Source organism: Maylandia zebra, linkage group LG20, assembly GCF_041146795.1.
Source record: "Maylandia zebra isolate NMK-2024a linkage group LG20, Mzebra_GT3a, whole genome shotgun sequence".
Taxonomy (NCBI): Eukaryota; Metazoa; Chordata; class Actinopteri; order Cichliformes; family Cichlidae; genus Maylandia; species Maylandia zebra.
In genome coordinates this window covers 28477664-28502602 of record NC_135186.1, presented here as the reverse complement: position 1 = coordinate 28502602, position 24939 = coordinate 28477664, and the positions used below count along the sequence as shown (strand labels likewise).

General features: G+C 39.3%; 2 protein-coding genes and 1 long non-coding RNA gene across 5 annotated transcripts; 2 read left to right on the top strand and 1 right to left on the bottom strand.

Annotated features, from left to right (window-relative positions):
- Window positions 1-925: 925 nt before the first annotated feature.
- LOC101468644 (porcupine O-acyltransferase) lies at window positions 926-11045 on the top strand. 3 transcript variants are annotated; one of them, XM_012917747.3, is made up of 15 exons: window positions 926-1086; window positions 1724-1861; window positions 1960-2152; window positions 2998-3041; window positions 3161-3342; window positions 3432-3562; window positions 3675-3695; window positions 3977-3991; window positions 4099-4224; window positions 4318-4418; window positions 4542-4618; window positions 4718-4781; window positions 4989-5074; window positions 7747-7857; window positions 8432-11045. In XM_012917747.3, the coding sequence occupies exons 2-15, from the start codon at window positions 1726-1728 to the stop codon at window positions 8531-8533; spliced, it is 1389 nt and encodes a 462-aa protein (XP_012773201.1). In that variant the 5' UTR covers window positions 926-1086; window positions 1724-1725; the 3' UTR covers window positions 8534-11045. The 3 variants fall into 3 exon arrangements, with proteins under 3 accessions (XP_012773201.1, XP_012773200.1, XP_076734158.1); XM_012917746.3 differs by having other exon boundaries at window positions 1719-1861; XM_076878043.1 differs by lacking the exons at window positions 7747-7857; window positions 8432-11045 and adding an exon at window positions 5973-6072 and having other exon boundaries at window positions 1719-1861.
- Window positions 11046-11133: 88 nt separating this feature from the next.
- Window positions 11134-13445, bottom strand: LOC101468941 (uncharacterized). The gene is made up of 5 exons (XR_191063.4): window positions 13431-13445; window positions 12155-12433; window positions 11963-11994; window positions 11808-11877; window positions 11134-11616 (listed from the first exon to the last, which is right to left on the bottom strand). It is a non-coding gene; the product is annotated as an uncharacterized LOC101468941 (long non-coding RNA).
- On the top strand, window positions 12925-20888 carry wdr13 (WD repeat domain 13). Its single transcript, XM_004546361.2, has 10 exons — window positions 12925-13075; window positions 13591-13678; window positions 13806-14037; window positions 14447-14556; window positions 14812-14942; window positions 15036-15343; window positions 17580-17760; window positions 17909-18050; window positions 18203-18321; window positions 19979-20888. The coding sequence occupies exons 2-10, from the start codon at window positions 13638-13640 to the stop codon at window positions 20161-20163; spliced, it is 1449 nt and encodes a 482-aa protein (XP_004546418.1). The 5' UTR covers window positions 12925-13075; window positions 13591-13637; the 3' UTR covers window positions 20164-20888.
- The last annotated feature ends 4051 nt before the right edge of the window (window positions 20889-24939 follow it).

Below are 24939 nucleotides of genomic sequence, written 5' to 3'. Positions count from 1 at the left end.
GCATTATTAGGAAGCAGAAAACCTATCAATCTTAATAAAAGTAAACAACAACAAAACATTTGATTGATTTATCATCTTTTGAAAGCACAATTTTCAAATTGCTTTGACAGGTAAAAGTAGAATACTTTAAATAAATTGCCAGGCGTTATGGCCACAAATCAAAGAGAATAAAATTAAAAGGAAGTTAAGGCCCAGGAAAATATCGCATAAAAGTGGATGCAGGGGACTTTTTAAATTATTATTTAAAAGCAAAATCCATTAATCCCCATTACATGAGGAAATACAACAGTCAAATGGCCTTTTTGTTGATCGTGTTCTTCTTTTAAACCCAGTATTATGGGTGACTAAATAGAAAGTGAAACAAATATTAAGCATAAACCTACGTTGAAATTATGGAAAAGGACACAGCATATGCGTAAATACGCATGAACACTGTTTGTTTTTAGCCTTTAAATCATCATCAGCTTTATATTTTAGGGTTGCACATCGGTGAGGGATCACTCAAACTAACCACTGTCTTTAAGTTTGCATTTATGAATTACTTTAGACGAAGAAAATGTAGGTTATGTTTAAAATATTTATTTCATGCACAATGGTAACATTGAATTAAAACTGACTTTCTGATTGAATTTGCATATTATCGATGAACTAAATGAATAAAAGATCACGTAGATTAAGGGTACATTGGATTTTTTTGCATACGTTCAGACAGGGCATTCCTCCGCATCCACAACAGTCCCGTCTTCAGTCCATTTGTACGCTGTCCACGTCTCATTGGTTCGGATGCGCGGGGTTATGCAGGGCGACGATTCTGTTTGGACCTTCCTGCTGTCACATTAGGGTGACGAAAGCGAGGATTGGCTGAGATCCGTTCAGCAGCGGTTTAGATTGGCCGATGTGTCGTCGCGTGGCTTCATAGATGGCAGGTTAGTGGTGCTGATGCTGTGACAATGGGAGTCATCCAGATATGCATCATCTGGCCCGAGTGTGCCTGAAAGACAGCAGCAGGACCCAGGCTTGTTGTTATTTTAAAGGGACGGAAAAGTAGCAGCAGAGACACGAGGATCATCCTGCTGCTCTGAGAGGGTGAGTTTTACGCACGGAAAACAAACTGGCATGCTGGGGGCGGGGGGCCTCATAGCTGTTTTTGGTGTGAAGTGGGGGGGGGGGGTAGCTCTGAAGTAGGTTGTTAGCAGGACCGCTCACTGCAAGGATCAGTAGCTCCTGCCGGATTTCTCGCATCCATTTACGATGCGTTTGCCTCTCCCTGGACGCACAGCGCTGAGCACGCTGAGGCACTGTTAATGCAGCGGCTGAAGGAAGGCAGCTGTGAGTCAACTCATCCCCTTGGCCGACTGCATTGCGGAGAGAGCATGTCTTGCAGAATAGCATATGTCAAATATTCTCCACATGCCCGAGACCCAGGTCATGGTGTTATTGTGATGAAGTCTTCATATTGTTTTACATCCTGGGATGTATTTCATTGTATCCAGTCTGATGCAACTAAAAATATGTTAAATTACAAGAAGAGCTCTCATCATCTTTAGTGAAACTCTGAACAGCAGCTGTGCTGCATGTGCACTGATCTGTAGTGAATTGCGTTGCATGCTGGGATTTGAAGTTTAATGAAGAGTATTTAGCTATAAGTCACCACTGTTAACACAAATGTTATTTTTGTTGCTGTAAAAATGCATTTTGGCTTCTCTTTGTTTTCTAAGTCTAGTGATGGGAGTGTTCAGCCGACAGAAGTTTTTCCAAGAGCTCGCTCATGGCTGCCTTCTGCCCACAGCTCAGCAGGGCCTGGAGCAGGTATGGCAGCTGCTGGTTATCTGCCTGCTATGTCGACTTATCTGGATGTTCGGTGAGTACAGAGCATTTGCACCCCAGCCAGTGTTATCAGACCTTCACTTTAATCTCTAATCACATACATTATTCTTTATTTTTATCTGGCTATGTCAGGTCTTCCTTCTTTTGTGAAACACCTGGTCACAGTGGCAGGAGGTTTCTACACGCTCTACCTGTTCTTTGAGCTGCACATGATCTGGGTGGTCCTTCTCAGCCTTCTCTGCTACCTCTTCCTCTTCCTGTGTCGCCATTCTACCATCCGAGGCACCTTTCTCTCCATCACTGTGCTCATTTACCTGCTCCTGGGGTAAGAGAGTCCTCTTGTGTTACTTGACAGTTCAGTATTACACATTAGGTGTAATACTGAACCAAAGAGCTTCTTTAATAATTCATTTTCCCAATGGGGCCACATGAGAAGCTGGAAGTGTTGTGGGGGTTACATAAATAAGCTGAACTCAATCTAAACTGCTATAAGCAATGAAAATGTGAAACAGGCAAAGTGAAAAAAGCCCAAATTTTGTCAAATCACAAAGCTGGTCTTGACAGCTCCATCTCTGGATGTGTAAAGCTTGGTAAGGAAAAAAGTCCTTGTTGCTTTTGCAGCTTCGCTAGCAAAGCTTTAGATGTCCATTTTCAGTCTGCATCAGTCAACTTCTTGTATTTCTCTGTGTGTTTAGTCTCGTAATGATGATTCAAACTGTAATCCTCAAACACAACAATCTGCTCTCTGTAAACTAAGCACAGTTCTATAGATGACTCCAGTAAATAAAAGCTCAGAAGTCAATGTCTTCTTAAAAACTCTGCATTCTACATCAAGATTTCTTTTTTAACGTGAGCTGACATCTGTCAGGGCTAGCAAACACATCTGTCATAAACACTGGTTCCAACACGTTACAACGTGCTTTCACACTGGTTCACATGTACGCATGTAAAACATTTTTAAAAAGCACCTGAATTCAAAATAAAAGCAACAAAGTTTATTGTGATTTCCCCCAATATTTCTTTAAATGTATGATGTATACTTATTCACGCCTAAATCCTAATTTCCAATTGACTTTAAGCTTGTGAATTCGGGAATTTGGCCGATTTGGGAAAACTCAAGGAATGGTCTTTTCTTTTCATTACGACTACCTTTCCTTTTCATTTCATCAGGGAGCTACATATGATGGATACCACTAACTGGCACAAGATGAGAGGTAAGACAGCCATCATTTGTCTCTTAAATGTGATTGCTGTCTGTATACTTTAATATTCCCATTAGTAATGTCTAATTTTGGAATACAACAATCATTTAAATGCTGCTGCTGTCATCCAGGTTCTCAGATGGTGGTTGCAATGAAAGCCATTTCTTTGGCCTTTGATTTGGATAGAGGTGTTGTGACCAGTGTGCCCTCACCCATTGAGTTCATGGGTTATATCTACTTTGTGGGCACAGTCATCTTTGGTCCCTGGATCAGCTTCAACAGCTACAAAGAAGCTTTAGAAGGCCGTAAGCTGGTAGGTGCGATACTATATCTTTTAGATCTGAGTGAGGATTAATTAAAAAAAAAGTGAAAGAACAGCTGATGTTTCCTTCTTCTCCTTAGAGCCTTTCGTGGCTTTTAAAAGTGTCTGTTAGCTGGGTGAAGAGCCAGGTCTGCCTTGTTATTTCCAACTGTGTGGCACCCTACCTCTTCCCTTATTTCATACCTGTTTATGGAGACAAGCTGCTACGAAGGTGAGGAGAACACACACATTCATACTGTAAACAAATGCCTGTGTATTCTTGACTTGGTTTGTGGCTTGCTGTTCTGTTAAGATAATGTGTCTGTCACCTGCTTTGTTTACAGCAAAAAGAGGAGGAAGATCAGGTAATTAATTGCCCACCTCAGTGACTCTGAATAAACCAAACACTGTAGGCATGCATTCCTCATAATCACCATTTGTCCAAAACCTTTGCTTGCATGTATCTACCCACTTCATCCTCCTCCTCCTCCTCTCTGTGCAGTTATATATGTACCAGGAGACCCCTCTCACCCTCTCATTTACCACAACACTTTCACCAGCTTGATGAAGCATAAATCATCACAAGGCAAGTCAATAAACCTTTTTTTGTCACTAACATTGCTCTCTTTATCCTAATGCTACTCAGGGCTACACCAGCTAAGTATGTTTTTTACTCATCTGTAGTAGCCACTCAGTAAAGTCGGACGTTATTTGAAGCTGGATTGTGATATTCATCTATTTCTTCCCATTTTGGTGTCCCTGCATTAGGTGGCTACTGGCGTATGAGAACACACTGTCTTTCCACTTTAGCAATTATTTTGTTGGCTATTTGAGTGAAACTACCACTACTCTGGCTGGGGCAGGCTTCACCGAGGAGAAAGACAACCTCAAATGGTTAGAACTGCAAGCGCACCTGCTAACCTTGAGTGTGTTTCTCTTTATTCACATTTATAACAGGCCACCGCCCATTTACCTTTTACTTTGCAGGGATATGACCGTATCCAAGCCGCTTAATATAGAGTTTCCTCGGTCAATGGTGGAGGTGGTAACATCGTGGAATCTGCCCATGTCTCGCTTTCTGCACACCTGTGAGTTCAAGACAGGCGGCAGCTGTTTTTGCTTTAGTTTGCCATTGTGAGTGTAATGATTATGGCTCATTTAAATAGAAATTCTTATACCAGCTCACAGATGTTTTTGCTCTAATTTCACAGATGTTTTTAAGAGTGTACTGAAATTTGGGACATTCTCTGCTATAATGGTGACATATACAGCCAGTGCCCTTTTGCATGTGAGTCCTATGCAGACTTTTCCTACAATTACTTTTTTAAATGCATTTTTTTTGTATCAGTAACTGGATTATTTTGACTGAAGCTCTTTTACCTCACAGGGTTTGAGTTTTCATCTAGGTGCAGTCCTAATATCTTTGGGATTCATCACTTATGTTGAGCATGGTAAGCAGAGTTTTGTGGGGGGTTTTCTCTTTTCCACATTAGAACCTTTCCATTTGGAGAAGGTGCTTAGGTTTGCACTAATGGCTAATTGCACTCACTGTGAAACACTGTTTCTGTTTACTGCAGTGCTTGTAATTTTCCTCTTATGCTGGAAAAAACTCATCTATTTGTTTTGTTTTAATGCACTGGTCTTGTTTCGTGTTTTAGTGTTGCGGAAGAGGCTTGCAGCTATTTTTAATGCCTGTATACTGTCAAAGAAATGCCTGCCAAACTGCACTCACCAGAACAAAAAGGTAAAATGCAGCTCCCTCGTATATTTGTTCTTCTTCTTCAAACAAAAAACCTTTCAATTATCAACCGTTCAATTATTATTATTTTTATTAAAAAGAATTGAGTAAGTTGAGTAAATATGATCATTTCATATTTGAAACAGGGACAAGATTGATAGCCTTCATATAGATGCTCATTTTAAGGAAGGAGATTTTTTTACAGTGGGACTGAGCAAAAGTTCTCCAGGCTTTCTGAAGGTCATTTTCTATTTTTCACTTATTTTCAGAACAGTTCACATTCCTGTGAAAATGCTTAATACTGACCTGTGAGTCATTCAAGGGTAAAAAAAAAAGACAGATTTTTAAGCATGACAGTGTTGCCACACACACTTCCAATGTAGTAAAAACAGAGAAGAGCTTTATAGAGTGGAACACTATCAGTCATGGATTGACCTTCCCAGAACCCTGGACCTCAACATTAATGAAGCTGTCTGGGGTCATTTAGACAGAAAACTGAACAAAAGGCAGCCATCCAGCCTGGAGTACACTTCCTGAAAACTGCAACAAAGCTTGCATAAGACTCTTTAGCTGTTTGAAGATTAAAGGTGGTCATACTAAATATTGACTTTCAATCTTAGCATGTTTCAATAAATCACCTTTTTGTTTCTAGCAAATTATGAAGAAATGAAGGGTGGCTTAAGACTTTTACTTAGCACCATATATATATATATATATATATATATATATATATATATATATATATATATATATATATATATATATATATATATATATATATATATATATATATATATATATATATATATATATATATATATATATATATATACACATATATTTGTGTGTGTGTGTAGGCAGACCTACATATAAAACGCTCATGTAGACTTTTCTTTGTGTACAGGCTGACCTGTGCTCCAGCTGAGATGCATTGCTCTGTGTGGATTTAACAAGATTTATCATGTAGCAATAAAATGTTATATGATGCATCATGGTGGATTTCCAAACGCTACACAGTATGAAGTTAGTATAAAAAGTAGAATTCATTGAGTGAATATAATCAGTATAACCATCATAAATTAAAATTAATGTCAGCTGCTCTGGATTTAACCTGATTTTGACCAGAAAACCACAGCACACTCTGTACCAGTCCATGACAGTTCATTACAGTAATCTTCACCATAATACTACAAAATAATCACTTTATCCTGCTGTAAACCGCCTGGTATTTTTATGCAACCTTTGAATTATATACAGGAGTTATACTTCAAATTATTCAGTAAGAAATTTCTCATTTTGTGGGGGAAATAGCTTCCTTTCATGAAAAAGGAACACTTCATGTATAGATCCAGTATCTGATTAAAGACTAAAAATGAATTACAACATCACAGGTTAGCTCTAAATTTCCAGTTAATCAAATTTCTCTCGCTGAGCAATCCTCACATATCTCCTGTTTTTATTTCCGTCTTTCACCATCTCTATGAGTGTTACACTTAAATATTCCCACTTGTGTTTGGGGATATTTGCTAACCTGTTTGGAAAGCTGCATTTGAATTTACCTCCCACTTACAAACATTCCCCCTTATTTATGTTCACCCCACTTCAGCAGGACAAGTTAGATGCTAAGATAGTGTGACCACAACTTTATTAACTTCTGCACAATTAACAGCTTACACGGCTAATAAGGGGGGGAAAGGGATGTGTTGAGGATGTCATTCATTTTCCTGCTGCTTAATAAATATCTCCATGCCATCAACTGGAAACAAAAACTCAAATGCATCACCTCAATGAAATTTTGCAAAACAAAAAAAAAAAGCATACAATGAGAATGAAGTGATGACATTTTTGATATTGAAAAGGACAAATGTCTGAGCAGACTTGCAACTAGATTTGTTGGCATTAGAGTTGCAAACAGCTGCAAAGACTGCTTTTCTTCCAGCTGTTTTATTTGTGAAAATTCTCATTGCACAGACATATATGTGACACTTGAGCAGGAGATGCTCTAAATGGACCTACTTTAGCTCCATACAGCACCAGCTATTTTTCCCTGTTTGTTTTCCCCTCAGAGGAATAAAATTATAACAATTTTATTCCTCATCATCTTACATTTTGATTTACTGTAGCCTTCTTTCATTTCTAACAGGATAACAGGATAAGTCATTATGGTGGAAGACACAAGATTATTTACTTAATGTATTACTAAAGAAGTGTGGACATCAGGTTTTATTGCCATCGCATCTGCTGCGGTTATATTAAAGCAGTCCCGAGGGACTGTCTTGTGCCTTAATTTGACACAATTTGAGAGTTTGCTGACAGAATGCCCAGCAAAAATCCCTTTTTAACACACAGCAGAGCACCGGGAAGGGGAACGTAATCATTTATGCCAAGGAAAAACAGCTTGCATAAACCATAGTACATAATTGGGACATTATTACATTGAAGCTCTGAAATCGTGCTTTTAAATCTTAAGTATTTTGCCATGTTATTAAGTGAAATTGGCTAAAAGAAGGCATTAGTTTTTAAGAGTGTAATAAACATTCTTTGATAATCTTCTTCAACAAATCTGTGTAAGGTTCTCAGGACCCTAATATGAAAATCTTGCAGAGGTTACAGATTTGGGGTAGTAATATTGAGTAAGGAACTTGTTTATTCTTACATTATACCTTCTTCCTCCACAGGGGTTATGGGTGTATATGATAAACATAGCATTCAGTGCTTTGGCAATACTGCACTTGACATACCTCGGCTCAGTGTTCAACTCCAGTGTGGACTTTATGGAGGAGGATGAGGTAAGACATGATAAGAGTATGCTAAGCCCCAGAGGAAAGCACACATTTTGCAGGATAGAACCAGAGAAGAGATTGGAAAAAGAACATTTTAAAATACAGTAAAATGTGAAATCAAGTTAATGGTATTCAAAAGCTTTAGATATTATCGTTGTGTATATGACTAGTTAGGCCAAATGCACGAGTTGTTTTTGAGGAACCTTTACAAATTCAGGATATGTATAGAAGGCTAGCAGTGTGCTATTGACGTAGCATTGTGACATACTGAAGTCCCAGCATGTTTAGAAGATTAAAGGTGTCTATATTTATATGCCCTGCTATAAAAATGTGGAGCTCACTGTGACATATGAACGTGTGAATTGCTGCATAGGAATGTAACCTTAGTTGTGATATTTATTATCAACAGTTAAAGTAATTTATGGTTTTGCTGGATGAAAGGCCTTAGATGAAATTATTTTCAGTCAGTAATGACAAAAAAAAATCACATTTTGTAAAGATCTTTCAGGAAAAGGTTTAAATGATACTATACACTATACTACTACACATTACTGGACTCACTATGTACATCCCCTTACAGGATAATATCACCCATCATACCATTCAGAAGTGGTCAGAGCTGAGCTGGAACAGCCACTGGGTCACATTTGGATGCTGGATATTATACCGCCTTATTCTCTAATAATAAGAAATGAAGAAAGAGTGAAGGAAGTAATAATGAGAGATGGAAAACTGGTTCTGCACTTCTGCACTGTGACTTTATCCTGCATCAGACCGAAGAGAACAGAATCATCCTGTATACAACAACGAACCAACATTCAGTGTTCAGGTTGCACCACAAGTTGGCTGGGTAATCTATTATTCTAACCTGCTGGGGACTAGTTTTGATATCCATGAAATGATAGCTCGCTCCTCATTTCTTTTCTCTGCGTCGCTCCCTTTTTATCTGAGCCGCAGTTATCGAGCCCTCATGTTGTGACAGCGGTTACCGATGTCTCACTGTGAGTCACAATCAATACCTATCAGCATGGTGGATATTGGCCACTTGTTTCTGTGGACACACGATAAAGCCCATTATCTAGGTTTCAGCGTCGACTGCGGCAGATGGCCTCAGTCGACGTTTCTCTTCCCTTTTTATGTTATAAAATCGTTTCAGTTTAAAGGGTAGGGGTGGCAGTCATCAATGTCTTCTTATAGTGAATAATTTCTATGAAATGACCTAAATCAATAGTGCAATTGTAGATCTCTCAGTATTTTACAGCTTCCTCCAACTGTCTGTCCGTAGTACTCAGCCCTTTCTAAAAAAAATAAAATAAAAAATCCTCAAAAGAATATGAAACAGCTGAGACTGTAATTTTCAGTGAATGTCACTCAAAAAGAAACGACGAGTACATTTGTGAAAATGTATCTCTGCAGTCCACACAGTCGGCATTCCTCTGTCAAAGCTGGTGTTCATCAACCATCATTAACATCGAAGGCTCCACTCTGCACTGGTGCTATGCAGAGCTTTGCAGGTGCACGCCTACTTGATATAGCTATCTCCTGCCACTTGGGGGTAGTATCAAGAACAACTGGAAATGTGGGTTACTTTTTGTGTTTGCTTTGCTGTTGGTCCTTTGCCTTTATCCACAGAGACTGTATATGAAAGACGGCCACCTCAGCCTCCTCTATTGATTTGTGAAGTCCCATTTTAAGCCTCTACTTTAGCTTAATGGCTGAAACCATCTTTTTGTTACTTTGTTTTTTACTCAGAGGGCACCGTATTTTCCTGAGGAGGTGTATTGCTACATTGTGAGCTAGTGCTAGCTTGGTTAGCAGTCTGCATTCATCAAATGCATTCAACAAAAATGCTATAAAATACAACCAATACTTTAGTAATTAGTGCTAAGTGCTTTTAAAATAAACGAATACAGTTTCACTCACTCACACCGCAAATCTTAATTTAGACAAGCTAACTTAGACAGCTAGCATCCTAATCAACACCCACCAGCGATAGAGGCCACAGCTGCTTATTTGTTGGACATTTTAATATTAAGCCAGTGGGGATTGTTTCATCATGGCCATTTGAAGTATCTGGCACCTTTTCCTCTTTATGTGAACGCTGCTGTGGTTGTTCACTTTTTGGTTCAACCAATCAGCATTCAGACTATTCACCGGTATAGGAGCAATGCACCTCTGACCTGTTGGAGGAGAGCATGCAAACATGTCTCCTTAGCACCTTCTTTTGGTTGTGTTTTCCTCATTCTGTCCTCTGGGTAAACACATAGAGCTACACCAGCAGCGGACAATAAATCAGCTTTGACCCAACCACATCAGACATTTTTTAATTGCCTCCTTTGATTGAGGAATTGCCGTTGGTCTTACGCAGAGACCTACTCTTGCCTATTTTCAGTTTATTGTAGTTAACAGCAGAGACAAAACTTTCCTATAGTTTAGTTAGGGTGTTAGCTTTGGTCTTTTCATGGAATTACTATAAGAAAAAAACTGAAAATGACGAGTCTCGTTCTTTAATAGAGCTTGTCTCTTGAGCATGTGTAAGACAATGAGGAATTAATTTTGAATGAAAAGAGCACAGATTATGGTTACAAGGCAGCAATTTTATTGTCAACAGTAATGATTTCCCTTTTAGTGAATTTTAGATAAAGACAAATATTCAGTAAGTCCATGAATTAAAGTTTGTGGTGGAGTTTCCTGGTGTTTGTATTTAGCTTTGTGTTAATTTGTTAATTTCATTTGAACTGAATTATTTCCTCTTGCTTAGAATAGGTTGTATTAGTATTTTTAAAACTCTGTTATTCCTCAGTGCAGAAAAAAAAAAGGTTTAGAATCAGGGTAATTTAAAATGTGATTACACGATATTAAATATTCAATCTTAACTACAGATTTTTAATACACGGCTGCTTTTAATGACACATTTATGTAATTAATGATGATCTGATAAAATAATACAAGTGTCCAGTCTGTCTTTCCTTAATCTAAACTGTCAAAGGAATTGCTTCTTGCCTAGCATGTCGTGTTAGATTAGAGCCTGAATGTTCGTCTCTGCCCAAGAACAAGTGCTCAGTCTTTGCAGACCTAACATCACTCAGTATTTTAAAACCTGTTCTGATATTTACTTTAGGTCAATGTTTTTTCCCTGTAAATGTGAAGGCACTGGTACACCTGTGATATTTTTATAAAATTTGTAATGAAACCTGGAATGTTGTCTTTGTTTGATTCAGTGTCGACATTTCAGAGATTTTGTTTTCTTTTTAAAAAAACAAATGCCATAAAAACATGGACTGCTGTAATAAATAACTGTTTATTTTAGTGATTTACAAAAATAATGTATCAACTGTTACAAAGTCAATCATGGCATTAGGGTGAGTTGAGAAGGACTGCATGATTTTTTTGATTTTATTTTTTGATCTTTAAGCAAAGATCTGGTCAAACCTGGAGTCTATTTCTGAGCATCCAATAAGCTAAAGAGGACAATGTCAGGAAGGTGACAGAAAAAGGTTGAACGACAGATGGTGATGGATGGAGATCAGGTTAATTTTTTTTTTTTTTGCCACTGCCAGGGGTGAGCATATGCTGTATTGCCAGGCCACACAACAGCACAGTCTGCAGGCTCTGGGGAAAAGAGCAAAATGGAGGGAAGGGGAGGTGCGCTCAGCCCTGTCTGCCCCGAGGACCCCCATGTTTACGATGGCAAGACCCAAGCAGTGTCTCCAAAGCCATCTTCACAAATGCCTGGAAGTTATTGCTTCTCTCCCTTCGGCTGTCCTGCGAGGGGATAAAACACAGACAGATACCTTCACTGGGGACACAGCACTTCATTTCACCCCTATGTGCCACATGTAGGGGATTTCATATGCTGCTCCAATCTGTCAAAATCAAGTCTGCACAAAATAAATGTCTTTTCTAATTATTATTAATATTTTTCTTTAAATAATATAGTTAATATAAATGCTTACCTCCTTGCTTCTTGTTATCATCTCCTTTCTGATCACCTTTCTTCGGCTGCTCTTTAGGACTCTGAGGTTGCTGTGAAATTAAAGTAAAACGAATAAACTCAAGCAGCACAAAATGCAGATTGAGACAAGAGTTAGAATAATAATGACATTCCTACCTTGGTAGTTGACTTCTTGTCCGACTTATTACCTGAAAATGGCACAAATATTCAGATTAGTTTTAAACATTTGGCAGCAAGGCCAACTTTTCTGTAGCTTTTGCTGATTTTATTGGACATGGAGCTCTGGTATGCAAATAAATTAAAATATATTTTTGTATTATTAGGGTTTTTTTGTTGCATGCTACTAACCTTTTGTTCCTGGCATTTTGGCTATCCTCCAGAGTCAATGGTGGGTTTTTTTGAGAATGCAGTGCTTAATGTGCTGTTCAGCTCGGTCATTTATGGCCCGTGCTTGTGAATGGCTCTGTCACTGGGGCCCCTTCGAGAAAGAGCACCATGAACAAGCAAAGAGCCCCGTCAGCTTAGCAGCACGCCCTACAGCTCTGCAGGTCTTTGCTGAGCCAGGCGAAACCTCGGAGCTGACCTTGTAATACTGCCATTGTGAACCCACTGGAACCATGTGTTCACCTATTGTGCATGGCAAGAAAGTATTTTCATCATATTACAGGCAAAGTGATCATGTTTTTTTTTTTATTATTGTTGTTATTTTTCGGCTAAGTCATGGATCACACTTCCTCCCACATTGATAGAAGGTAACACTTTGTCCTTAGAAATTTAAATGTTTCTGCTACATATTGTTACACTGAATTGGCCTCCAGCCTTGTCAGCACTTTAGGAGTGGATGGTTTTGGCAGGGATCATTAAGTTATACTCAGATTTGCAATGCTTTGCATTTTCTGTGTGGACTAGTAAAATATTGCTGATATTAATCAATTGATTATTTTGCTTCTCAGCGGGTCAAAGTGATCACCATAATGCAACCAAACCATGCATAGTTTTTTCCTATAAGTAAACAAATATAAAGCCCTAATATTTTATTGATTTCTGAATAAAAAAAAACCTATAGCCGTGTACTTAATGAGTTAATGGACTGTTAGATCTTTTGCACCTCAGTCGATCCATGGTCGGTTAATTATTTTGAATGTAACGTTAAATGTAAACGCTGTGAATCATCATCCGGATTCAGCAGCTCCACATCAGTGACTGGGCTGGTTACAGTGTGTCACGTGATTTGACAGAAAAAGCAGCGATGGAGAAAAGCTAAGGAAGGTGAGCGATTTCTAGCCGTATTTTACTGAGTTTCTTTGCTCTGTGATCACCAGTCATGTCTTATACGCTGTATTAAATTGTTAGCTCCTAGACTGTGTGTCTAAGCTGAAAATTGAACGGGAAAGTGTTTTTTATGAGCAGTAGTCGCATATGATGTTGTGGCTAACTTGCTAAATGACAGGCTAGCGCTAGTTTAGCTCGTCTGCTTACATTGTTTCGAGAAAATAAAAGCGGAAACCGTTCAGCAGATTATGTCGGTTCTCCTTACGGATTGTTTTCTAGTGTCAAACTCGCATTGCATAACATTTCAGTAACACAACCATTCATTTGCCATTAGAATTTGAATCATTGCTACCTTTGACGCTGAGGATGTGATGGTGGGGGTAATATTTCAGTTTTATCAGCGCATCATTAATACTAGCTTGTCTTTTTTCGACCTCATACAGTTGGTACATGCTATTTTTTTTCCGTTAAAGTTGCTAATAATGTGAATTTTGTGTTGTGTCTTGTGACAGGTATCTGCCCTGGTAGTGGCTTCCTTTTTACCCAGAGTGCTTGTGGAATGGCAGCAGTTTGGCAGCAGGTGTTGGCAGTGGACGCAAGGTGAGACTCAGTCAGGCAGCTGGCTTTAATAGTCCAAACTGATGACGAAGCCATTCAGACGTGTAATTGTATATGGATCATTTGTGAGTTATTGCCTGTGCTGTGTCATTTCTTTCCCCTTTTCCAGGTACAATGCTTACCGCACGCCTACCTTCCCACAGTTCCGAACTCAGTACATCCGCCGACGCAGCCAGCTGCTCAGAGAGAACGCCAAGTGTGGCTTTGAGCCAGGGCTGCGCAGGCAGTACCTGAAGCTGCGCAGTCAGCTGCTGGCCCTGCGCTACGGGCCCCTGTCTGAGCAGAGCAGCTTCAGGGCCAGCAGTGTGCGCAGCTCCCGCACCACACTGGACCGAATGGAGGTCAGACCCAAAGAAATAGAAAGGGCAGGAAAAGTAGAACAGGCGAGAGAGTAGGCGGGTGTGGTTGCACTAATTTGGGGGGAAAAGATTTTAAAATAACTTAAAGCTGGAAAGGAAGTTTAGGATATAAGAGCCATCTGGAAGGCTTAATGTGAGTTTTGATCAGTGAGCAACATAGCCAAGCAACACTTTGGTTGCCCGTTCATATTAAACTGAGCAGCTTGGTTGAAATTGCTGGCATTGCCCATGTAAGTGGGCAGTATCAGTAACTTGAAAATGCATGGTAATTTCAACAAGTTTTCAACATTTCGTGGTTGTTTTTGTTTCATGATTGTTTGAGGTCTTGAGTTCTTGCACTCACTCCTTTGAGGTTCTTTCTCTCTCTGCGGCCCCTTCTGCTCTCTGTCAGGACTTTGAGGAGGACCCCCGTGCCCAAGGGGCTCGTGGTCATCGCCGGTCTGTCAGTAGAGGCTCGTACCAGCTACAGGCCCAGATGAACAGAGCCGTCTACGATGAGAGGTACCCAGAAGAGTGCACTCAGAGACCAGCTCACATCCAGCATTTTGTCTCATTGCTTTAAGCAATTAAATTCATTTTTGATTTACTTCTGCTATGAGTAGATGCGTTAGTTTAGATTTACTGGCCGTAATTCTAGTTATGTGGCACTGAGTAATGACTGGATCTCTTATATTGAGTGGTCAGCTGTAGGCAAGGGTTGTGAGGTGTGTTTTATTGATTATGTGCTTACGTGACAGTTTTTATTTGTGACCTCAGGCCTCCGGGCAGTTTGGTGCCCACCTCAGTGGCAGAGGCCAGTCGTGCCATGGCAGGAGACACAACATTGAGTGAAAATTATGCTTTTGCTGGCATGCACCACATATTTGATCAACATGTCGACTCTGCTGGTAGGTAAATGGTTTTGAATTCATTATAATCAATGTGTATACACTGAAAATCTCCATGTATTCCACGCTTCTGTCCTCTTTTTGTTCTTTAAGTTCCACGTTTGCAGTTTGCCAATGATGACAAGCACCTCCTTGCTTGCTGCTCACTGGATGGCACTCTGTCCATTATGACACTCTCACCACCTCCTCCCAGTGTGAAGGTGACCCTAAAAGGTCATGGAGGTCCAGTTACAGACTTTGCCTGGTCTCTGAGCAATGACATCATTGTGTCGACATCGCTGGACGGGACACTCCGTATTTGGAATACAGAGGATGGCCGGTGCATCCGAGAGGTCAGAGACCCAGAATCCAGCGAGTTGCTCTGCTGCACCTTCCAACCCATGAATAATAACCTTACTGTGGTGAGTCCCATATTACATGTGATATAAAAAGATAATACCACAAAACAAAGAAAGTTGAACTGAAATAAAAGTTACTTTTGAAAATCACCTTGAATGAAAGACTAAAATGTGAAAGATGACTAAATAACCGAGGCTAATTGAGTACAGTGAACTCATTATCGTGTTCAAGAAGCCAGTTTGAGAGGATTTGAGTTTTTTAACATGGCGTGTTATCATCAGCTATCAGAAGACGGGTACACTGTTCATAAATGGATGGACATGGTCATCTACAATACTCAGGCTGTGGTGTTTAAACGAAGCTTAACCCTTTAGAACCTACCATAGAACCAAGTCCGCCAGAGCTTATTTTTATATTTTTACATGCTGTAGGGAGCAGTTCAAGTTGCTATACATCAATACAACCATTATAGCCCAAATTTTAATAATATCTATGCATTAAGTCCATAGTAACTACATAAATTGCAAATAAGTGCAATAAACTACAAAAAAAATTGAAAATCATTTTTTTACACATATTTCTAGTTAGAGAAATTTCTAGTTATATACTGCAGGGAAAACGAAAAAATAAATATTATCATGCAAATTTGCAAAAAAAACAGCATGTGCATTATTATAAACTATTTCCAGCAGTACAATTTGAGTTTTAAGCATCCCAGAAACGATACAGAAAAGCATGAAGTCAAACATAAAAAACACCAGTGTAGGCTTATAAGGCCCTGAAGGTAAAAAACTAAATTTTCACAAAATTGATGCCACTTCCGGTTTCGGGCAGGTATTGGCGGATGTGTGATAGTTCGCGCTGACGTCTATTCCCACGTAGGAAGTGTTATGAACAGCTGATTGGATCAGCAAAGCCTGTTTCTGGAATATTATATTGTTGTTGCTGCAAGTGCTTTTTATGCAATCTTTGCAAAGCTATATGTGGAAGGAAACCTAGGACAAACTGATGGCATAAGTTGTAAGTACAACTCCTCCGGTTTCAAATGCAAAAAAAATTATTGCGCTAGCTTACGTGGTTCCAGTTCATTTAAAAATAGTTACGCAAAATGGAGCATGCCTGCTCCGATTGGTTTTAAAGGGTTAATTGGTGCTAAGTGGATCCAGTGTGGTGCTTCCATAGTTTAGCCTTTCTGATGCTTGGTTTGAACTTTAGCAGGTTGTCTTGACCAAGTCTGTATGCCTAAATACATTGAACTGATGCCATGTGATTTGTCTTAGCAAACAGTTGAAAAAGTGTGCCTAATAAAGTGGTTGCTGAGCATATATCCTTGGTTGCAGAGGATATAATTGATGTATTTTATTTTGCATTATTTTGCTTTAATGTGTATTGTTTGAAAGGATTAAAGGGATTAGTTGCTGAAAATATTACAATAAATGATGGCTTTCTTTGAAATTCCTAAAGGATCTTAAAGCAAGGTGGATGAATGACAGTCAATAATGTGTGAGTGTGTAGACTGGATGCATGTTCTCTTATTGGGTGATAAATATAACATTTAAAATTGAAATTCAAAATTTCAGGGGCTCGGACTTTAGTTGCAGGCTTCACATTGAATGTGCGTGCTAGTTTTTAGTTGTTGTTAAGATATGTTAAGACGAGACACTAGTTAAACCTGAACAATAACTGTGTAGTCCGTCACCAGATGTCTGCTTACACCTTTACTGTTTTCCGCATGCTTAAAGTCACACTTCAGTTATCCGACACTTTTGGTAAAGGCTGAAAGAAATTACCTTTCTGAGTAACCTCAAGGGACATTTACAGCTTTTATTTCCTTCAAACTTCATAGCGCGCTCTGAAATTAATTCATTGTCACATTTATTCCAGATGTTTCCCCTTTTGTGAGTAAAGTCTAAATTAAGCCTTTCATGCTGAGGCAATAACCTCCAAAGAGAACCCTTTTATCCCAGTCTCAATAACTAAATGAATACTTCCACTGTGCAGACATTGATTAAAATTTTAGAATGAAATGTCAGCCTTTGTGAAGTGGTAAATGTGACGGATAATTTGGATTTCAGTTAGCTGTTTGATGACAAATACTTTAACGGATGTACAGAATGTAAGCTGAAAGACGTGTTGTCACAGCAGTGTCCATTTATGCCTCATTAAATATAACATGAGAAAGATAAATTTGGGTTTCGCAGGTTAAATTACAACAGAAAGAAATGGTGCACACTGTCAGTTTCTCCGTGTAGCGCTGTGGAATTATTAAAGGTCTTCATTCCCGGATCTGTGTTCCAGGTGGGAAACAGCAAGCACCACCTGCAGGTGGTGAACATCTCCACTGGGAAGAAGGTGAAGGGGGGCTCCAGTAAGCTGACAGGCCGCGTGCTGTCTCTCTCCTTTGATGCTCCAGGGAAGATCCTTTGGGCCGGTGATGACAGGGGGAGCATCTTCTCTTTCCTCTTTGACATGGCCACAGGTACACCTACCACATTTACATTTGGAAAAGGGCCACATTAGAAATTATAATGAGTTTTTCTCTGAAGAGTATGTCTGCTCTGGAGGGTCAGCAGCTGATCTGTTTCTGTCGGTCTTTGCTGGTTTTGTTCCTCCCGACCCAACCACAGGGAAGCTTACTAAAGCCAAGCGTCTGGTGGTGAGTGAAGGCAGCTCTATCTGCAGCATATCCGCTCGTTCCTGGATTAGCCGAGAGGCCAGAGACCCCTCGCTGCTGGTTAACGCCTGTGTCAATAAGCTTCTGCTGTACAGGTCAGTCTGCAAGATCAAGTCACTGTTAATTAATAAGCAGCTTTGTTTCCACTGTGCAGATTTTAAAGCTGTAACATGTTTACTTGTAATATCTGTTTGTGATTATGCTGTTACGCTGAATTTGACCAGTTATGACACCTTCACATTGGCAGGGTGGTAGACAACGAGGGAACACTACAGCTGAAGAGAAGCTTCCCCATCCAGCATGGATCCCAGCTCGTTCATAGCATCTTCTGCCCCCTCATGTCTTTCAGACAGGGGGCCTGTGTGGGTAAGAAGTCTCCCAGTGTTCCTGCTGTAATATTTGAATACAAAATTAGACCATAGTTTATATCCTGCTGCAGGCAATTCAGTGTAAAACACTGACCAAAATAGCATACCACTGCCTCTGGAATAAAACAACAAAAAAAAAAAGACAATTTTTGAGAGAGAGAGTACTTTTCCTATGAAGTAAATTGCTAACATGAGACCAGCACGGTTGCAGTGAACCTGTTATGCTTTTATTTATTTTCTTAATTTTCCTTAATTTTAGATTTATGGAAGTTTATAGCAAAAATGAGCCGAGTTTAAAATATGCATGTCCAACCTCTGAAAGCCAGAAGCTCAGGCTATTTCATGTCTTAAAATAGATACTTTCACACATTTATTTAGAAGGTGCTTGCCAGCATTTAAGAGTTCAGTAGAATTTACCCATAAAATATGTGACAACATGAAAGAACTATCTGTGTTTTTGCTGTTTTTCCTGTTTTCAAGAAAAGCATGCAAAACACAGATAGTTCTGTAAATAAATGAAAATGAGTTCTAGTGCTAATCCTCCAGGGAAGTTGGTTTGTCAAGTCATTTGAGATTAGAATCAAAGGTATAATCAGTATTCAAGGAATATTCCAATATTTCCCTTGTGATGATCAACTAATATTTCTGCTCATCCTCACTCAGGCTTCATACTGCTCTAAATGCTTGGTTTAGTCAGGAGAAGAGCTCAAATGGCCTCAGAAAGTGGATGAACTGAGATTATTTTAAACTGTGACTCATCTAAAGCTACTCTGGTCATGTAAAGTCCAAGGACAGAAATATGGAGCCTGTGTGTGGATCCCCTTTTATAAACTATAATGCTGCTCAACCTCAAAGTCTGTCCTTGCTAGATTTAATGGTTTATTTTCTATCTATCAATCATTTTTAAGACTTGTTTTTATTATTAGGTTTGTGTCTCCAGGCAAACTACTGTTAGTTAACCTAATGATTCTTATTGGCCTGTTATTCTTATTATTTGTTGTTGTATATAGAAAAAGAAGATGGAAAGTATAAAGAGACTCTTAAAGATATAAAAGAAATGTTTGAATAAGTTCAGTTAAAATCAGTTGTGTTTATATAGCACCAAATGAGAGAACAGAGAAAACATCAACCATCAGACAATTCCCTTTGAGCAAGCACTTGGTGACAGTGGGAAGGAAAAACTCCCTTTTAACAGGAAGGAACCTCCAGCAGAACAAGGCTCAGGGAGTATAATTTTATTTTCAGGTGGTCATGCAACATCTGTCTGTTTAAATCTGTCAGCAAGCTAAGTCATCAACATTTATGAATAAGCTCAACCTTCATTAAGCGCTCTCCTTCGTGTATAGCCTGTGTTACTTTCTCTTCATGCTGGAAGTGGAAAATAAACAAGCTGTGTGTCTCCGTCCTCTTGTCAGGCGCAGTGTGTGACCACCTGTGCATTTCTGATTTCGCCCAGTATGCATTAGAGTGTGCAGATAATTCTGTGTTGATTCTACTTTCTGCTGGAAAGAGAAAAAAATATATAATATACATCCTGTTGTTGTCACAGTAATTAGTGTGCACCTTGCCTAGAGACAATCCCAAATTAAATCTTCTCAAGCTGTCCTTGTAATGTCTCCACGCCATTTCTTTTTGTGTTTCTCCCTCTGCTGCAGTGACTGGCAGCGAGGATGGCTGCGTCTACTTCTTCGATGTCGAGCGCAACACCAAGGCGATAGTAAACAAGCTGCAGGGTCATGGGGGTCCAGTGTTGGATGTCAGCTTCAACTGCGACGAGAGTTTACTTGCATCTGCTGATTCCACCGGCATGGTCATCATCTGGAGGCGTGAGCAAAAGTGACTGATCCACTAATGAAAAAAACAATGTTAAAAATTAAAAAAAATCTTCCATCCACTGCATATAAAAAGCCTGCTGCTCCTTAACCGTCCAATAACAAGTCTTTAGATTTTCACTGGAATGTAACAGGCTGCGTCAAATGTTTAATGTAATGATACTCAAGTGCAATCAGAACGCCATGCTGTGTAGGTAGGGATGTCTTAGAAATTCATGGTGTGGGAGGTGGGCTGTGTGTGTCAGTGCTCCTACAGCTGCAGCTGAGAAATGGCTTTTTCTTTTTTTTTTCTTTGGTTTGTAAAGAATGAACGAGCACTAATACCATGCATGTGTCATGGCTGACCTCAAGTTGGGTGGATACGACCTACTTCATGTGAAGAGAACACATAATTTTCCAAAAAAAACAAAACAAAAAACACTTTATATCACACTGACAGTCCCTCTGGCATAGATCTAGTTCACTATTTATGTAACTGTTATTCAATCAGTGTAATCAAGTGTAGTAAAATGGCCTTATTTGCTTTCAGTTGCTGTTTTGCATTTGAGACCATGTGCATGAAACTGAAATCCGGATCAGGCATATCAAATCATGACAAAAAAGATTAAAGGGTGTTTTTAAGTATGTGTTTGTACTTAACCTGTATGTGTGTGTGCGTGTATACTCGGGTCAAGCTGGTTGCTGATTCATTTAATTTATTTCACAAATCCACAATAAACTATTGTAAATGTCAGTTGCCTTTGCTGCCTTTTTCATGGCATACATGGATCTCGGTATAATTGGAAACGGAAATGTGCATACCAGAGGTGCTCAGAGTAGTAAAGTGGTCAAACCTACAGTGTAGGAGAATATTAGTCATAGTGTGGGTCTTCAAGATCTACACTGGAACAGTCATTTCTGGTGTTCAGAGATGGTTTATTGTATATGGAGAGTAGGGCTGCCACGATTAGTCGACTAGTCACGATTACGTCGACTATCAAAATCGTCGAGGACTGATTTAATAGTCGACGCGTCGTTTGAAGCTTTGTAAGATCCTGAAAAACGCAGGAATAAGTAGCAGGATTTAAGAGTGTAATAACGGACTGAAACAGAAGATGGCAGCACTGCATGTACAAGGATACCAGCTGCCGTTAAACCCCGAAGAAGAAGAAGCAGCGTCCCAGAATTCATAGCGCAGCTTCCAACAATGGTGGCAGCTAGTTAGTTTTAATATTGCTCTTATTATTCTTTCTGGGTCACAAAATAAACATTTAACATATTTTCAGGCGAGAATGTAGCTGTGTAAACCTCAAATATCTGCTCAGTTTATCAAGACACCGCATATTTTCAAAAGCGCTCCGACGTTTTCGGAGACGTCTGTTACCCACTAGCTCGATAGCTAGCCGGGGGATAGGCTAACTAGAGCCGTGAGAACACCGGACTCCCGGCAAATCTTTTTCAAACCCACCGCCGTCTTTCGCTACTCAGGTTAAACATGATATATGAGTCACTTAGATAACTTAAAAATGTAATTGTTTGGCTTTTTTTAGTATTTCATTTGTTCCTGAGTAAATCGGTTTGGCTGAGATTAAAGTTATAGTTTTTACACAGCTGAATAAACGTCAAGCAGACAGCTGATCATCAGAAGTGTGAGATGCTCGAGAATTTACTCCGGTGTCCTGTTATATTTTAGATAGCAAGGAGTTTATTAAACTTCACCGAAACAATCTGCAAATTTCATTAAAATTTAATAAACTATCATCTTGTCTTTATTTTTAGTTAGCACATACCTTAAACAGTTAAAGCTGTAAGCTAATGATAGTTATATAAGAGCAGATGCTGCTGGTGCAATAAGCTGTACGTTTTACCTCCAATGGATGATGATCTGATTAGTCGACTAATCGCAAAAATAATCAGTGACTAGTTGACTATCAAAATAACCGTTTGTGGCAGCCCTAATGGAGAGCGGTAAATTCTTCTCTGGGTATAAAGGTCATCCTACCAACATGGTCTTAAAGACTAAAATATAACATAGTTCATCAATCTGGTGGCAAAATGCACTGGATAGATTGCTATTCAGTAAAAAGGACTAGATGTTACAGTCCCTGATAATGCATGGGGACTGTAACATCTAGTCCTTTTTACTGAATAGCAATCTATCCAGTGATCTTGACTTTTCTGATCTTGGTTGATTTTGCATTCTGCCTTAATGCTGAGTGAAATCGATCCCAGCAGGTGGCTGTCCCTCCCTGAGGGACGGCTGGTTCTGCCAGAGGTTTCTTCCTGTTAAAAGGGATTTTTTTCCCTTCTCACTGTCGCCAAGTGCTTGCTCCAACGGTGTTCTTTTCATTGTTGGGGTTTTCTGTTTTCTTTGTATTATTGTGGGGACTGTACTTTACAATATGAAGTGCCTTGAGGCGACTGGTGTTGTGATTTGACACAAATAAAACTGGATATTGAATTGAAATATCTCAAAAATCTCTATACCTTAAATATTTTGTATCACTTGTGGATGACTTTCACTTTGGTGATTGCCCTCTTTCTTTTGCTAATCTAATAAGAAATGTAATCAGATTCTTGATAACCATGGTTCCATATTTATAAGCCAATCCATTACATACACCTGGGCAACTAATTGTTAATGCAAATCTCTAACCAGCCAATCACAGGGCAGTAACACTTAGACACAGTCAAGCTGACATGCTGAAGTTCAAAACGTGTAACAAAATGGGGAAGAAAGATGATTCAAGCGACTTTGGACGTAATGTGGTTTTTTGTCCCAGATGGGTTGGTCTGGGTATTTCAGAAACTGCTGATCTGCTGGGTTTTTCCCACACAGCCATCTTTTATAGACAATCATGTGAGAAAGAGAAAATATCCAGTGAATGGCAGTTCTCTGGGTGAAAAAACCTGCTTTGAGTTGATAAAGGCAACAGTAACTCAAATAACAACACGTTACAACTGAGGTATGTAGAAGAGCACTGCTGAACACACACTACTTCTAACCTTGAAGTAGATGGCCTAGATAGCAGAAGACCACACTGGGTGGCACTCCTGTCAGCTCAGAATGGGAAACTGAGGCTACAATTTGCATAGCATTAACAAAATTGAGTAACAGAAGATTGCTAAAACATTGCCTGGTCTGATGAATCTCAATTGCTGTTGCAACTGGGGTCAGAACTGGGTGTAAACGGCATGAAAACATGGATCCACCCTGCCTTGTGTCAGTGGTTCAGGCTGCTGCAGGTGGTGGTCTGGTGTGGGGAATATTTTCTTGGCACACTTTGGGCCTCTTAGCAACAACTGAGCATTGTTTAAACAACACAGCGTGACAACACCGAGTTTTGCTGCTGTACTCATCTTCTGACGACTGCTTCCAGCAGCATAAAGCGCCATGTCACGAAGCTCAAACTGTCATAAACTGGTTTCACAGTCACCAGATCTCAATCCAATAGAGGACATCTGCCATGTAGTGGAACAGGAGATTCACACCATGGATGCACAGCTGACAAATCTACACTGTGATGCTATCATGTCAACGTGGACCAAAGTCTCTGAGGAAAGCTTCCAGCATCTCGTTGAATCTGTGCTACAAAGAATTAAGGCAGTTCTATAAGCAAACAAGTGGCCAGTGAGTGTATCTTGTTCCAGTTTGGCATCAAATTAAACACTAGAACTGCTGTCACTTTTTAATCTGATCACCATGTTAGCATGTTGATATTAGCAGTGAATTTGAAGCACTGCTGAGTACTGTTATTAGGGAAGTTCCTTTATGTAAGTTGTCACAAATTGCTCACATTATCAATATAGTGCTTTTGTCAATACTTCCTCTTTCTTTCTGATCCTTTAACTGATGTTATTCTTCTGAGCATCCTGTGAAACATTTATCACACTGATCTGTATCCCAAATACTTTTTTTTAGTCACTCACTCACGACGGCTATATTTGGTGTGGGACATAATTATTTGATCCCCTGATGAATTTGTAAATTTGCTCACTTACAAAGAAATGAACTCCAGTTTTCATGGTAGCTTGATTTTGATTTTGATTTTTGGGGGGAGTCACAAGAAATCAACCAAAAATCCTCATTACGGAAAAATTTATAAACTGAATTTTTGGTTGATGTTCTGTTTCACTCCATTAAAATGAAACAACCATATAATTAGAGTCTGTTCATTTCTTTGTAAGTGAGCAAACTTACAAATTCAACACGAGATTAAATAATAATTTCCCCCTCTTTAGATGTACAACTTGAAGACTCATAATATTTAAGCTCCACTGAAAACAGTGTTTAGTGGAGTTAACTCGTCTTTTCTGAGGAAGTGTAGCAACACTTACAGGCCTTTGTTGGTTGTGTGAGGTCAGAGGACTGGTTAGAATGGCCTCACTGGCCATGGTGGTGTCACGCTTGTTGATTATTTTTGTGTGGCTAGTTTAACTAAACATTAGTTACTTTTATTTTAATTTAGATAATGTTTCTAAAATTTAAATGGGTGAAAATATTATAGAATTTGCAGTAAAAAGAACTATTAGAAAAAATAATATTAAAATGACTGCACACCCCTGCATTGGAAATCACTGCGCTCACAAATTGTGACTGCAGTTTGCATTGCAGTCTCTACACAGTGCAGAGAAAAGAAAGAAATTACCAAGTGAAAAAGAGATTGAATTAAAGTAATTGAAAAGCACAGCATTCAAAGGAACCTGTAGTTTCAAAATTTCCAGCACAGCACTTTCACACGATTACATTCTTCTCAAGGTTGGTAAGGAGTTTGCGACATGCAAGTTTGGATACACTGCAAGGA